At 40.7% G+C, this 15,285-nt stretch overlaps 1 protein-coding gene across 10 annotated transcripts in view; it reads right to left on the bottom strand.

The window, feature by feature from the left end:
- The window catches only part of LOC139623071 (neurexin-1a-like), a 246,287-nt gene that overhangs the window by 119,490 nt on the left and 111,512 nt on the right, over positions 1 to 15,285 (bottom strand). For 9 of the 10 annotated variants that reach the window (XM_071480930.1, XM_071480931.1, XM_071480936.1 and 6 more), the window contains 6 exons: positions 14,666 to 14,869; positions 12,341 to 12,367; positions 6,262 to 6,384; positions 5,242 to 5,623; positions 3,725 to 3,915; positions 2,458 to 2,631 (listed from right to left, as the gene is read on the bottom strand). In XM_071480930.1, coding sequence (XP_071337031.1) covers positions 2,458 to 2,631; positions 3,725 to 3,915; positions 5,242 to 5,623; positions 6,262 to 6,384; positions 12,341 to 12,367; positions 14,666 to 14,869 — 1,101 coding nt within the window. The remainder of the gene's footprint in view (positions 1 to 2,457; positions 2,632 to 3,724; positions 3,916 to 5,241; positions 5,624 to 6,261; positions 6,385 to 12,340; positions 12,368 to 14,665; positions 14,870 to 15,285) is intronic. The other variant, XM_071480934.1, reaches the window with a different exon arrangement.

Here is a 15,285-nt window from a genome sequence, read left to right as displayed (position 1 = left end):
GTATTTTATTTTATTTTTATTTACTCTAGTGAAATTTTAAAAGGAGTTGCTCAGCTGCTGATACAGACTTACATTACAGTTACATCTTTACATGTGATTTTTTTTTTTGTCTCAATAAAGTGCAGCAACAGTGGGGGCTGCTCAGCCTCAGAGTAGCTATGGTAACTGCTTAATAGTTTAAGCGTTTGCTGTCTGTAGCCCACACTCAAGGCTGAAAAATGCATAAAGCAAAACACTGTACACAGTGTACATTTTGCCACAAGAAAAAAAAAAGAAACAAAATGTAATTCAATTCATGATGACAAATGGTTCTGACATACATTTGAATACATATCACTTGCAATCACATGTAACTACATGATGTACTAATAACCTCATTGCCTACCAAATTGCTCACAAAGGAATGAACCTAATGTGGATGGGGTCCAATTTAGACTTGACTTGGCTTGTGAATCAAGTAAACAATGAGACAGTGGATGTGTAATGGCATAATTATAAATATAAAGACGTCTAGTTAATATAAGACATAGATGGAATCATATATTTATTTCAAGGCTTTTCTTTCACGTTTTCTGTCATATATATTTACGTTAGGCATGAAGCAGAGGATAACTGATTTAATTCATTTGAAATTTATGTTAATTACAAATTCAGTAACTATAATGTAGTCATGTAGCTGTTCATGTATAAAAAGGAAATGCTTATGAATTGATTTTAATTACTGCCAGAGACTATAATGGGAATATGGCAATGATAAACATGGGACTTATAATAACAATGTTTAATTTCATGTAAAACATAAAAATGACTTAAGTGTAAATCAAAACCTCAGTATTTGGTGGGAAATTCATGCAGGAGAAAATGTTGTTTTTATAAGTATATATATATTATAAGTCATGCAAAAGTACATGTACAGTGAGTGAACAAAAGATGAAAGACAAAAAAAAACATAAACACTGAAAAAAAGCAAAGTTATGCCCAAGAAAAACAACAGTATGTTAGTGCAAATCAAACTGTGAGCCCCATAGACTTTGATACAAGGTGGTAATGGTACTTGTATTCCTATGGGACCGAAGCCCACTCCATATGGCTGGTGGTTTGAGTGGCAAACTAGGCAGTTATCTTGCTCAGGGAGATGTGGAAAGTGTGGAGGTAGAGACTGTGGAAAGGTGTGGAGGGAGGGGGGCAGAGGCATTACAGATGCAAAGAGGGAAGGGGTGTCAGACTCGGTATCAAACAGACAAAGCTATCTACCTTGCAAGTCAGCTTTCATCAATGCAACTTTTGTCGGCAAAGTAATAGGAAAGGAAAAGGCAAAGTATACCAGCTGTTAGTAAAGCACCAAGACGTCAGAGATGGAGTAACAGAAACACAGGCTGTTGAAGCAGGAGAGACAGAGTGAGGAGTGAAGTGTTTTGTTTGTCCTCAGAAAGAGCCAGAGGGGAAGAATTGTACTGTATAATGGAGTAACAGCAACTACTCTCAAAATGGCAACAGCAATATGAAGTAAAAGCATGCAATTGTTAAGTCATTATTATGTGAAGTGGGTATGCTTTGTCCATGATGTTCAGTAAAATTCTAAGTAATAGAAAAACGGCATATTTTCTCTCATGCATATTCTGAAACGATTCTGTTTTATTGAAATACTATCAGCAACTATATTCTGCGTCCTGACTCCATCACTACAATCCAATAAATGTGTTATCAGAAAAGCCATTTTCCATTGAGAGCGACCATTGATTCCACGCGTACACAACGAAAACAACACGTTCGACAGACCCGCGCAGGGGGCTGAATTTGATTACATTTGTAACGTCGGGACGTGAAAAGATCAGAAGTTGCGTACTCAATAGAAAAAGAGTGGATGAATTGTGAAATTAAACTAAGTGAGTGACGATGAAAAATATATCAAATATTGTCTCTGGATGTGGTGCACACATTAGACTGGGCAAATGATATTCATGCATGCAACAAAGGCTTCATACATAATTCAAAAGGATTGCTTCTGGCAAACTCTCAGATCCAGCGAGCATGCATAGAGCAAAACAGAATGGGATAAAATGGGAAATAACACTGGCAGTACAAATATGGCAGAGAGAATAATCAGATTATGGCCAAGTGAAACAGAAATGATTGCCTGTGGAGGAGTGTCGGTGCTTGATGCATTCTAACAGAATACTAACACACTTTATGGATGTTAAATTATGAGCCACAGGTTGGCTGTGTGGGTGTGCTTCACTGTGTATGTATGTCCTTGTTGGACAAGTATGAGAATGGGAGGACTGAGCTGCAACTCCATGGTGTTGCAATGACACCCTGGGTTAGTTTTGTGACTTTCAGGGGAAACCAGGGTTAGAATTAAGATAACTGAAGGAAAGTGTGTCTGATTTTATCAATACAATCAAAATCAGAAAAAAAAGAGTTGAAGTGTCCTTAGTGGGATGAGATTCTACGCACCTTCACATCCTCTCTCTATCTGTCCAACACAATCCAGAGCATCTGACATCAAGTCTGGGAGCCGCCCGTTCAGATCCACTGATGCCAGACAACCTTGGAAACCTTCTTTGGCATGCACCAGCTTGGGCAGGTCCTTGAACATCTCCTTAGCCACCCCACCAATATAAAGGTTACCTTTAAAGAAATGACAAGTATGACAATACTGACCTCTAGTGGAAAGAAAACACGGTACAGAGTCTTCCATTTCATGCCTTTCAAGGTGAAGCCAAAAGCACAACATTTTAGACGGCACTGGATTTGAGCTCGCACAGACTTTTTCAGACTGGCATTGTTTTCATGTGTGTGTGCACGTGTGTGTGTGTGTGTGTGTGTGTGTGTGTGTGTGTGTGTGTGTGTATGTGTGTGTGTGTGTGTGTGTGTATGTCATCATGACAAAATGTTTCTCTGGAGACTGCAGCAGGATCTACCATAGAGGTGGTTTTAAGTAGGCAGGTGTTTATACGTCTGTCTGTGGACAGATTCTATCACCACAAAAATGTCACAACCATGCAAGTCACCAAACATCACAGGTGTGTAGTGATGAAGGGTGACTTCGAAGATGGGTGTGGTCCGACCAGTGAGTGCTGAGTACTCATGTAATAATGCAGTAATAACTACTTGGTACTCACGGGTCGGAAGCTCAACATGGTGTCACGGCTGGTGTGACTCCCTCGAGCTCATTAATGAAAACAGGTGTTTGATAAGGTTTTGACAGACATGAAGGAGAGCAGGTTAATTAATGTCAGTCCTGATTTAAAAAAAACACTTTTCCAATTGTGTCCAATGACATTTGTCTGTGCTATGAAACTATATAATGTTTTTTTTTTTTTTTTTTATGTCAAAGCTAGAAATTTGTCGCCCACTTTGTACTGATTCATTTAAGTTTTTCATGACAATAATTACAACAGTCTTCAAGGTAGAACACTAATTATGCCAATTTCCTTTTATCCAAGGTTGGCCTGCTAATTACAAATGGTCTGTTCTATGAACTCCCCGCTCCACACACACACACCATTGGTGTTGGCCACTGGATACAGGGGGGTTGAGCTCTTGTTTAGTGGTACCTTAGTGGTGGTAATAAGTGAGGGCCAAGCATTGCTTTTTCCCTCCAACCCCCTGGGCTTTATCCTGCTGCTGCAGCCACGAACCTGTTTCACTCACCTCTGGGCCACTGCTGTCCCAATTTCATGAAATCTACAAAATATCTAAATTCACTTTGCCTACGCACCCTTCAGGTCCAGGTTTTTGGCTCCTGTGGTCGTCTGCGTGGTGATCTTAGTATCAATCTTGACAGTGTGGAGGTTGTTGGTGTCCCTTGAGATTATCACATTGTGCCAGTGGTTGTCGTTCAGGGGCTTGTTGGAGTTGCCTTTGATCAGGTGGGCTCCGTTGCCCAGGTCAGACACATAGTGCAGGTAACTGCAACCAGATATTGAGCAACATGAGCAGATGCATGGGCAGATATGGAGGGAAATGAAAGCACGGCATTATGAAAAAGACTTAAAACACAGCATTGTATGCTCGGTGCTGCTGTATTCTAAACACACACAGATATTTTTTAGATTTATAAAGTATAATTAGTCATGTCCAAATTATTTACAGCTCTTTTCATAAACCTTGATTTGTTACCAAGTGTGTAACAGACAACTTACATCAGACAATAACAAGAATAACAACAACAAAAGTAGAAAAGTCTAATGAACCTTTGAAAACTGGAGCGAGAGCGTGTATGTGCTCGGTGTTGTGTGTCTGTGCGTTCAAATGTTTACATATGAGAGTATCAGCAAGTGCAGCTGTCTGAAAAGGAGCTAAATAAAAGCTTGCGGGCTGTGCTCAACAAATTGGTCTTAAAGTCTTTGGTTTACAGGCAATTTATGATTTGCATGCTCATTTTAATTAAAATGTATGCCTTTAATGTTTAGCATGTTGAATAATAATTAACTTCAGGCATTACTTAAAAGAAGGTCATTCTATAGCTGCATTTTAGCAAGAAGAAATGCAGCCTTGTGTCGTTGATTCCCTTTTATGTCGGGTATTCGTTGTGCCGTCATGAAGATTTAAAAAGAGCAGTAATAGCCAACAGCTCTTTCAGAGAATACTCTGGCATAGAGGTGATAAGAAAAGAATTTGAATTCCCATAATAATGGCATGAAAAGCTGTCAAGAATTATATTCTGTTTGGAAACTGCCATAAAATATGAGGAGCTGCATTATTAAAATCATAATCCATTTATATGGATATTCTTACATAAATAAACATCTCGCTACACTAGTATAAAACTAATTCAACACAGTTGAAGGGTTTTTTTTGCTTTTCACGTTTGCTGGTCTTTAAACCTGGTGGCAGGCAGGTCTGCTCTGCAAATAAAGTCGTGTGTGTGTGTGTGTGTGTGTGTGTGTGTGTGTCTGTGTGCGTGTGTGTAAAGAGAAGAGCTGAGTAGTTACAGTAGCCTGAGCAGTGACAGCCACAACAGCTAAATAAAAACATGAATGCCGCCTACACTAAATCAAACTTCTACAGGCAGCATTGTTGTTTGACAAATCAACTCTGAGCAGCGCAAAACAAACACACAGCCATGACTGCTGCACCAAATGTGGAGTCAAATCTACCAAAAAAAGAACAAAATCTCTTAAAATATCCTCCAAAAGCTCAGCTTCAGCACTTCGAGAGTGAGTGGATCCGCTGCCGAAAACTGGGAGAACGCTCAGTCAAAGCTCACACTTTAACAGAGTAGTATCCACGTACCCTTTGACCAGCTCCACCACGATGAAGTCATTCCCATCCCCGCTGTTGTAAAGGATGAGGCCGTCGGATGAGGTGGTTTTGAACTGAAAGAAAAGGTGCATGGAGTAGTAGGCCTGCAGGGTGGTGAGGGTCACATAGCTGGAGCGCGACTTGAAGGTGACAGGGTCAGCAATGATGTTCTTGAAGCCAATCATGGCGTTGAGCTCACAGTAATCAATGTCACCGTTTTTACAGAGGTCTACGTAGGCCATGCCATTGAAGGAGAGGCTCTGGAGGTGGCCAATGAAGTTGGACGGCACCATGGACAAGAAGCGCTTCTCTGTCACAATGCCCGTCTCAATGTTATGGAACTCCAGTTGGGTGTGGTCACCCGCCATTTGACCTTTAACCGGCAGAGGAGGGGGGGAGGAAGAGAGGACGTTATTGGGGGTCTATGACAATTCAAGAGGCAATGCTTCGCAATTGAAGGGTCACCTACATTCTACATATTCTCTAAATAATGACAGTAACACCACATTGTAGGACATTACAGATGTCTAATATAATTTCCAGACATTAAAGTATAACCCAAATTATGTTTACATTCTCTGCTGTTTAAATAGTTTTATTGTAAAATGAACAGCACTGTTAATATAAATGGATAAACATCCTTTCATAAGGACAAAACTCTGCACATTGTGCCTCATTACTAAATTAAATATCTTTAGATATTTATCTGACATCAGCCTAATAGAGAACACATACTTAACATTTCCTAATGAATTATAAACTGCAATGTTTGGTCCAGAGCTGAAAAGAGGGCTTCAATAATGCACTCTTTCAGAAAAACAAATGAATGAAGGAATGAATGCTCTCTCCACAGCACAGATCAGTGCAGAATAAGACACTTGAGGTTGTCTTTTATTCAGTGAAAGAGCTTGTGTCTTACCTAAAATCTGACAGCCCAGCACGTGTTACAGGTAATTTAAGTTTATAGGAGGAAAATACTATTCTGTCAGAGAAGCACAGGAAGAGAAGTACCTTCTACAGGCGGCAGATCATCTACGGTGAGTTTCAAACTCTTGCCCCTCCTGAACACACGCACTGTGTGCCACTCATTATCGTTCAGATTCTGACCCGCAAAAATAGTCTCTGGACCTTTGCCTGCAGGACAGTCCAAACAGCGGTTAACACACATGCACGCAAGCGCGCGCACACACAGAGAATAGAGAGGCTGAGAGATAGGAGATATGAACAGAATCAGAGAGGGAGGAGGGGAGATCAGAAGGAGGACAGAGTGAACGAGTTAAGTAGTTTGACAGAGACAGAAAACATTAAGGTAAACATAGTTAATGGGCCATAAAAACACATCATTCTGACTTGCATTTGCTGTCCTGCACCATTAGATAGGGCATCGCATTTCTCAATTCTCACTGAGCACCATTTTCAAACCAAGAGGAGGGAGGTAGTAATCAGGATGTCACATTATTATTATTATTACTATTACCAACAATATTCACACTGACTGTGTTGAGCTAAATGAACGATGTCTGTGTGGTTTTATTTAACTAAAGAAACAAGGGGATAATTAGATGTTTTGTTATAGCTGGTCTCTCATTTCTTGTGAGGTTCTTTTCATTCCTCTCAAGCCACTTGGTGGCAGCAAATGACTACCAAAAGGCTCCGACTGAGCGAGGCACTTTATCTGAGCATCACTCTCCATCTTGTTTACCTACACACCCGGTATTTGATTTCTCTCATGTCCACCACATGAAATGAAGTAGTGATAGGGGAGGAAATACTTGAATAACGGAAGCAGTGTGCTTCGTGGTGAAAAGAACCCCTTTACAGCAAATCAGACGGGCCACTGTCCCTGGAAAATACAGGAAATACAGAATGTGATTTTCAGCAGCAGCCTTGAAAATGAATGATGTTTGGAAAAAGCGGCAGGTAACAGATAGCTGCAGTAACACTGTGCAAATCGCACAGATTCTATTATTAAATCTGATGCACTTCATTAAATCCATCAAATAACCATTCAACTGAATAACAGTTCACTAATAAAAAAAAAAAAAAATACTTCAAATCTCTGAACCATCCCTTCACACATCCTGAAGCCAGCGTGTTAATATTCCATGACGTGTGTCACTGCTGGCAAGTAGTAATGCAGATGTCACACAGAATCTAAATCAAATATGATTCCACATAATCGAATTTGGAATCACAGATAAGATAAATCAATGCAACTGCAACAAATCTCTGTGATCTCATGAGCAGAGAGAAAAGAAAGAAAATCTCTCCCCGATACACTTCTAGATTTAGAAATCCCAACATTGGTCCAATTGGGGCAACACATTATTTTTTCATGCAGCCTCCGACTTAGAGCATCTTTGAATTGCTATATAGCTGTGATGTTCCCCCTGCTGGGCACACACAACCAAACAGGCCAATTAAGACACCACTGTGACAATATTAAAATCCCCAGGCTCCGGATACCTTGCCCACTGTGGGGAGCACTTCAGATGGGTGCCAGGTTCATTCCCCTGAACCCATTTATGGCTATTTATTTCCTGCTTTTCTGCAATCTTCAAAGCCCCCAATGCAATGTGTATGCAAATCTGAGGGTGCCAAAGTACTGGGACACACTCAATCTCAGAGGCACAGTTCTGCTTTGTAAGCACTAAACACCGGGGCAGGATTGAAACCAGGCGACTGGCGAGGGATTAAGGACGAGAGATATGAAATAATAGGATGGAGTTGGACTTGAAAGCATGCTTGATCTTTGCCTTCCATCATCCTGTCCTTGTTGCTCTCCAAGGAGGAAAGAAAGAAAAGGGGAAAAGAGGTCAATCGTATTAAGCAGCACATTCCTGCACAACATCCACTACTGTAGGGTCTGGTTTTTACGCCTGTTGTGCAGTCTGTGGTCCAAACTGCCAGCTGCTGGGGAGACATTAAGGGCCTTTAGTCCGCTGTCTGCTGCGTCCAGCCCTCTCTGGTGCCTTCACTGATGGTGATCTATCTGCAGTGATGGATCTACAGTGATCTCTCCCTGCCTCATTGACTTCAGGCCCAAGGGAACAGTGGAGAAGTGTGGCACAGGGCAGCATGAGAAGATGTGATTATCCAGTCAATCAGCTCTGGCTGGCTGGATGACAGGCCAGATACTGGTGGTGTCTGACCCGACCACTGTGACTCACCCAGGTGGAGAAAAAAAAAAAAAAAAGAGAGCGAAGGACTCGCTGACCAAGCAGCAGGCCACCACTGCTGGATTACCATCAACACAGACATCAAAGCCAGCACACATGGAAAGGCAAACTTAGCAGGCTGCCATGCTAGGTGACCTCCTTGTCTAATCAATGCCCTGTTAACTGAAAACACACTGTGGAAATGTTTAAGCAAGCAGAGGTTAAATGGTGTCAAAACAATAAATGATGACAATCACTGCTAACCTGCTGCTTCATGCCAGATTTATTTGTTCTATAAACAGAGGCGGCTCCATACTGAACACGTTGAAAGGTTGTGGCTCGATCTAACTGCCATCACACTGCAGAGACCAGATTTTTTTTTGCAGTGGCTGTATCATTGTGTCATGGTAACTACCTGCTGGCTTGACAGGAAAGTCCCTTAGCATGCTGTTCAATGTTTATTCTCCGCTTTCAATTTAAGTTGCGAGCAACTGCTGAGCCAACACATTAGCCCCTTTATGAAACTAATTTACAGCAACCACAAAGAGCATCATCATAATTACTCCTTAATCTAAAGCAGCTCATTGTTGTTTCCATTCGCAGGACACCCAGTTTACACATACAGAAACAGAGTTAGATTTTGATCCCACTGGTATAGCCTATTGGTGGTGGCTTATTTTTGCTAAAGTGAGGGGTAGTCTAAATGATTTGGGAGAGCCAAACAATCATCAGCCTTCCCTTATAGGATTTGCTATGTGAAAAATAGTTACACCAAAAAAGATCACTAATATTTGAGGCTTTCAACTGAAGGGTGCTGCAGGGTCAAAGAAAATATTAAAAACTCTGGGGTGTGTCCTGATTTTCTAAAAAACAAAAACATAACCACACCCAAATAATTTGTGTACAGTCCCTTACTGGATCATGATTTATGCTGTGACGAACAGGGACATATTTTTATCTTCAGGTTGACTCATCTACACTATAATTTTTCCCTTAACAACAGATAGATTGATTCAGTCTGCTCAACACATTCCTTCATTTGTTGACAAAGATTAGGTTTGCCAGCATAACAGTGGTTACCATTAAACTCTATTATCAGTATTTTTAATCAGACAACAGTTGGTGTTGATAAAAATATTGGTCTTCAAAATCTAACCACAAAACCACTGAGTTGCAATGATGTAGTAAAAATAAATCTGAATTCATACATATCGTTTTGCCAACATACAGTATACTGTGCATTATAAGCACCAAGTAATAGCGGCAAATACATAGTAGTTTACAGCTTTTAAGCACACAGTGTGTACCTCACGCCCTATGCATATTCCCTTTAAAGCATCATCTCATCTATCATTCCAACATGCACACAGGTGTAATATCCATGTAAAAGAATCTCCTCCTGCTCTTTCACACTAAATAAGCCAAAAAAGAAAGACTGATGCGTGGAGATTATCAATAATGAGAGAAGAAAACTGCCTTGAGTTGTTCTGCAAGAAGGTCATGGAGAGAGTAATCAACTGCATCCTGGCTCCACTGTAAATTATGATTATTCTGCAGTTCAAACTAATGAATAATAGAGGACCACAGTGGCAAACCAAAAAAAAAAAAAAAAAAGCCAATCTGTCACAAGATATTTTTAGATCATATTTTTAGTTTGTTGTCACTCAGTGCCTGTTAACAGTGTTTAAGTCAAAGTGGCAGTGTTTTCTTCAGACAGCTCTGGGCAGCCCCAGGGAGCCGAGGTCCCTAATAGACAGTGATGTGTTCTTTGAGTCTGTGCTGAAATTCTTCATCCACCGAGCTGACCGGAGCTGCAGCGCCTGACAAGACACATTAATTAACACAGAAAAAAAAGAGGACAAAAATAACACGGGGAAAAATAACAACCCAGAAAAAAAAAATGAATTAAACGCTTCATAAGTGGAAATGCATGCATTGGCTTAGCACAGTTCTTTCCAAGAACTTCAATTAAACATTTTCTTATGACACAATTAGGTCTGAATCTATTTAAAAGAGACCTGCTTTCTCTCAATTTTACTTAAACATTCATTTTCCCTGTAGCATTATATTAAATGTTGATGGAATAAAAAAAAAGTATTTGAATTATACAGCAGCTTTGTTCTAGTGTATATTTCTTCCACCTATAAAACATCAGTCACTTCTGTAAATAGGATTATTATTTTATTACTTTTAAGACTATTATTCTTGTAGAAATAAAGGAAGTACATTAAGTCAATGTACACAAACAGAATTCAGACTAATATAAATATAGCATGTCAGTATGACAGTGCTTAAATGCAAATCAGCCTAGTGCTGTATGGTAATTTCATTTTGCATTATTCCTTCAGCCTGTGTGAAATCATTCAGTCTATTAACACACACTGAACACAGCCTATTTAAATTGCACAGTTTTTTATGCTAGTGGCTAAAGCAGTTATTGAACCTACATTGGTGTTCATATTAAAGATTGTGTATTTTCTTTCCTTCAACCAGCATTTCTTCCACCAATGCAACAATGACTCACACTGGCTCTGGCTATTCTGGCAAAGTGATGCATGAAACTAAATATCAGAGGAGAAAAATGAATAACTATAGAAATAAAGTAATCAAAGGAGCAAATAACAACCTCTGGTGTCCATGCATGCACAGATTATGCTTCCACACTATCCTCATAAACCAAGACTGACCTTTTAAAGCACTGAAAGGGGGAGGAATTAGAGTTTAGAGCTTTTAATTTGCATACACAAACAAGGGATGCAATCCAAGATGCATGAACAATGCTATTTAGCATTTAGAAAGGTGTTAAGACGGGCTGGCTGGAGGTCATGTCATGTGATTCTGTGCGGAGGCGTTTTGTTGTGCAAGTCTCCACTTCCCATCAGGCAATGACCTTCAAATACTGTAACACTTGACACACAAAAAGATCCAACACTAGTGTTTTCAGAGAACAGCGTGTTCTTATATACAGTGTGACACTGGTGCTCCATTATAGAGACTAAACTGTCTAATTTCTCATGGTATTTACTGATACTGAGAATGTGTCTGTCACTTCAGAATCGTTAAACAGGAAGAAGGCTCGCGTATTATGACTCCGGTGAAGTAATTATTAATTCATCACTGTTCCTGAATAATAAATGTCAGGGATATTTACCTCCCAAAATATTGCAATGTAACCTCTTTGTTGAAACACACACACACACACACACACACACACACACCGTGAATCCCACAAGATCTATTCTCTCTCCCTCCTTCTTCATCCCTCCTTTCTTTCTGCTCCGTGAGGCAGGTTAATGAGAATAATAAAATCACACTCTGTATTTCCTCTGTACCTTGAATGGCGTCATCAATTTACAACCAGCGTGAAATACTGAAGTAGAAAGGAAACAAAAAAAAAACATAAAAGAGAAAAAAAAAAAAAAGGGGAGGGAGAGACAAGGAAATCATGCATGTCTAAAATACCTGTGCTTCCAAGGCATGTGTTTTATATCAGCTCGTATTCATGAGTGAGAAGGTTTGTTAATTAGAAACAACTGAGTGTGTAGAATCGCTGCCATAGTTAGGTTTGTGATTAATTCAAGCCTCCCTCCATCTCCTCCCCCCTGCTCATTATTCTCCTGGACAGCTGATGCATACAGCACCACCGAGCCATTCTTATGTACCCACACCTCTTTGAATTGGTATAATAAAATGTAATGTCTATGTCAACGCAAGGTGCAAGTCAGATATACTTCAGTGCAATGATTGAACTGCACACCCTTCAGGATGTTTTAATGTCAGGATCATATACTGGCTGCAGAGAAGAAATGGTAAAACTGGCTACGTAACAACACAGCTAGAGACTAAAACAAGAATATCCAGTAACAGTAAGAGTTAGAGAAGAAGAAGAAGAAGAAGAAGAAGAAGAAGAAGAAAGGTGAACAGTAACTTACTGGAGGTACAGTTAATCCTGATACAATCTAGATGGGGAAGAATAGATGAGAGATAAATTCATCTTTCAACGTTACAGCTGCAGACATCATTAAAGCATACAGTCCACCCCTCTGGGGACACACACACGGACACTGTCCGTCCTCTGATGCTCTCACCCGTGGCCCCGAGCTGCAGCGAGCTGGTAAAAGCACTGCAGTGGAGCTGGGCCAGAGGAGCACAGCATGGTGTAGAGGAATACAAGTTCCAGCCATGTAGAATAGAGAATCATGAGGGCTGAGGTTTCGCTTTATGACACTTTTTCGCTTTGTTTTGCCAGGTAGCCAAACAAAATGTATTTTGCAAGCTGGGGGATTTTTGTGTTCATTTTCAGAATATGATCTTCTATTCAGTGTGAGAGCATCAGATTTTAGTCAGGGTCAGACGGGGCCAGCTGGAAGGTATTTGGATTCTCTCCACCCCCATTTCTCTTTCTCTATCTGTCTAACTATCTCTTCAACTGTCTGTCCACGCATGAGGACTTCAGCATCTTTTCATGCTACTTTTCCACCTTTGTGCATTGTCACATTCACTTTAACAAAGTTAATGACATGCAAAAAAAATGCACTGACATACTTGTGCTTTATTTGTGTATTTATATATGATGATATGATCAGATTATAAACTATGATAATAGATTCAACAATCCACTACAATATATAGTTAGCTCTACCTTAACCAACATTAAAATGGTGCTTACATGTTAAAGCATCTGTTAACATTTTAATATTCCAACAGCAATGTCTATAATACTATAATCCTCTCATAGGGGCCATTCTGCATAATGAGTATTTTAACTTTTAAAACTTTTTCTGATTTATACTCTAACTTAAATAAAATTCTGAAGGTAAATCTAATGGAAATAGAAGATTTTAAATGTGGTATTGCTACTTTTACTTAAAAGTGAAATATCTCAATACTTCTTACACCATTAAAGACTAATAGAAGCAGTAGTTCTGTTATTTTTTTTACCAGTACCAATTTACAATGGCCTAGTCTTCATTAATCTGGTATCACATAGCAGTGCCTTACAGACTGCCACTATTGCTGCATCTTTTCTTTACCTCTCTGGTTCCTGAGGCTTAGCTTGCATCGTGCTCTGATAAAGGTGACCCAGATCAACCCCCCACGCCCCCCTCCCTTCCCCTCCTTCCCCATTTGGCCCCGTCTGTCGTGTGTTGTCAACCACAGCAGAAAAGTGGTCGCAAACAGCCAGAGACCAGCACTGGCCCTACCCTTACAGGGAATGCTCTGCTTTTTGAAGGAGGGACAAGGAAGACAGGCTTCAAGGGCTGATGGCCGGGGACGAACTCAAAAAAAAAAAAAAACACTCTAAAATGTGCCAAAGATAATTTAAACATAAAACACAACACGATGATCTGACTCGTGAGCCCTGTCAGTGTGTGGCGCTGTTGTCTTCCGCGGTGGGACACATGCTTCCTTGTGGTTGACAGCAGACACAGACGGTCTACTTTGCATGCACGGCTAAACGGCTCCGCTTAGGGAGCCCATTTCTGTTTAGCCAGTGGAAAGGAGAAATAGATGGCTATCATTTGTGCGGCATTGCTCTGTTTGAGACATATCAAACTTTTCACAGGCATCATTGGATTCTTTCCTGAGCAAATAAGCACACACATGCACACACTCGCACAGAGTCTTTCATTTTTGCCCTCAATTTTCTGTTTTTGCTGTGGGAAGGGGGGGTGGGAGCATGTCTTTCCCTGTGCTCATTTAAGATACATTTGCTGATTTATGTGCAATCATGCATTCCTCCTACAATGATTAAAGTGCATAGGAACAAATGATTAAATGATTAAAAAACATGTGTGTGCAAGGAGAGGTGTGATATTATAAACACACTCTATCTTCAAAGGAATTGTTCGCTGCTTATTATGAATAATAACTGGATGTAATTGTAAATGCATCAGGAAAGAATACAGCAGTGTGTGCGCTGTGAGGGCAGTTCCCTTTGGAGCAATGCGCATGTATGGATGTTGATCTGGGGTTTAGTTGATGGAGTGGGTAGCGAACATTCCCTGCTGGGCAATGGCAGCTGTGTGCTCAACTGGCAGTGAGCGGAGAGCCGCAGACTCTTGCCATTGAAAGTCTTTACACCATCTCCTTCTATTCAAAAATATGTATAATATAAGAAATGGGGTGTGTGTGTGTGTGTGTGTGTGTGTGTGTGTGAGGGAGAGAAAGTGTATTTGAAAGTGTTATCAAGCTTGATTTAGTGTAATTTGACACATGACTTTGCAGCTGCAGCCGGTGCATGTCCGCGACGTTACCTAAATTGACAGTCAGGCGGACGCGGCCGCTCTCCAGCTCTAGACGCAGGCTGTCAGCCGAGTCCCGAGACGTGGTGGCTATTAGGATGCCATAGGCTCGCTGGGAGCGGAAGCGCAGAGACACATCCTCAGCCTCTGTGTGCATCACCACGGGCAGCTGGACCTTCATGAACTTACTGCCGTCATAGCTGAGGATGGTCGCCTCTGCAGAGAGAATGGGGGAGAAAACTGGATGAGTGACAGGTAAGATGGAGCGTGGCAGTCTTGAAGTGATGATGTCTTACTTTGTGGATATAATTCAGTATTGAAACTCTCAATCTGGATTAAAGAAATACGTTAGAGGAAAAGATATTAAGCAGCGAATATGTATTCAAACACAGTGGGACAGCCTATTGTGTTTCTGTTAGAAACTGCACTGAAATACTCCTACTGCAACACAGGCTTTGCGGTAAACCTGCACTGGCTTGTCATCCATTCACGCAGGGATGATTAAACCGTGAAGCTGACAAACACAGGGACAACCTCAGTCTTCCAGGAGTGTCTCCAGATGTCTACGTCAGACATGCGCTCTGCAGATTTGCTACAGAAGACTACTCCACTGATAAATCCAGCTACTATTA

Source organism: Trachinotus anak, unplaced genomic scaffold (genome assembly GCF_046630095.1).
Source record: "Trachinotus anak isolate AG129_WGS33_773 ecotype Australia unplaced genomic scaffold, CSIRO_AGI_Tana_v1 ptg000007l, whole genome shotgun sequence".
Lineage (NCBI taxonomy): Eukaryota > Metazoa > Chordata > Actinopteri > Carangiformes > Carangidae > Trachinotus > Trachinotus anak.
This window is presented reverse-complemented; position numbering and strand designations above follow the sequence as displayed.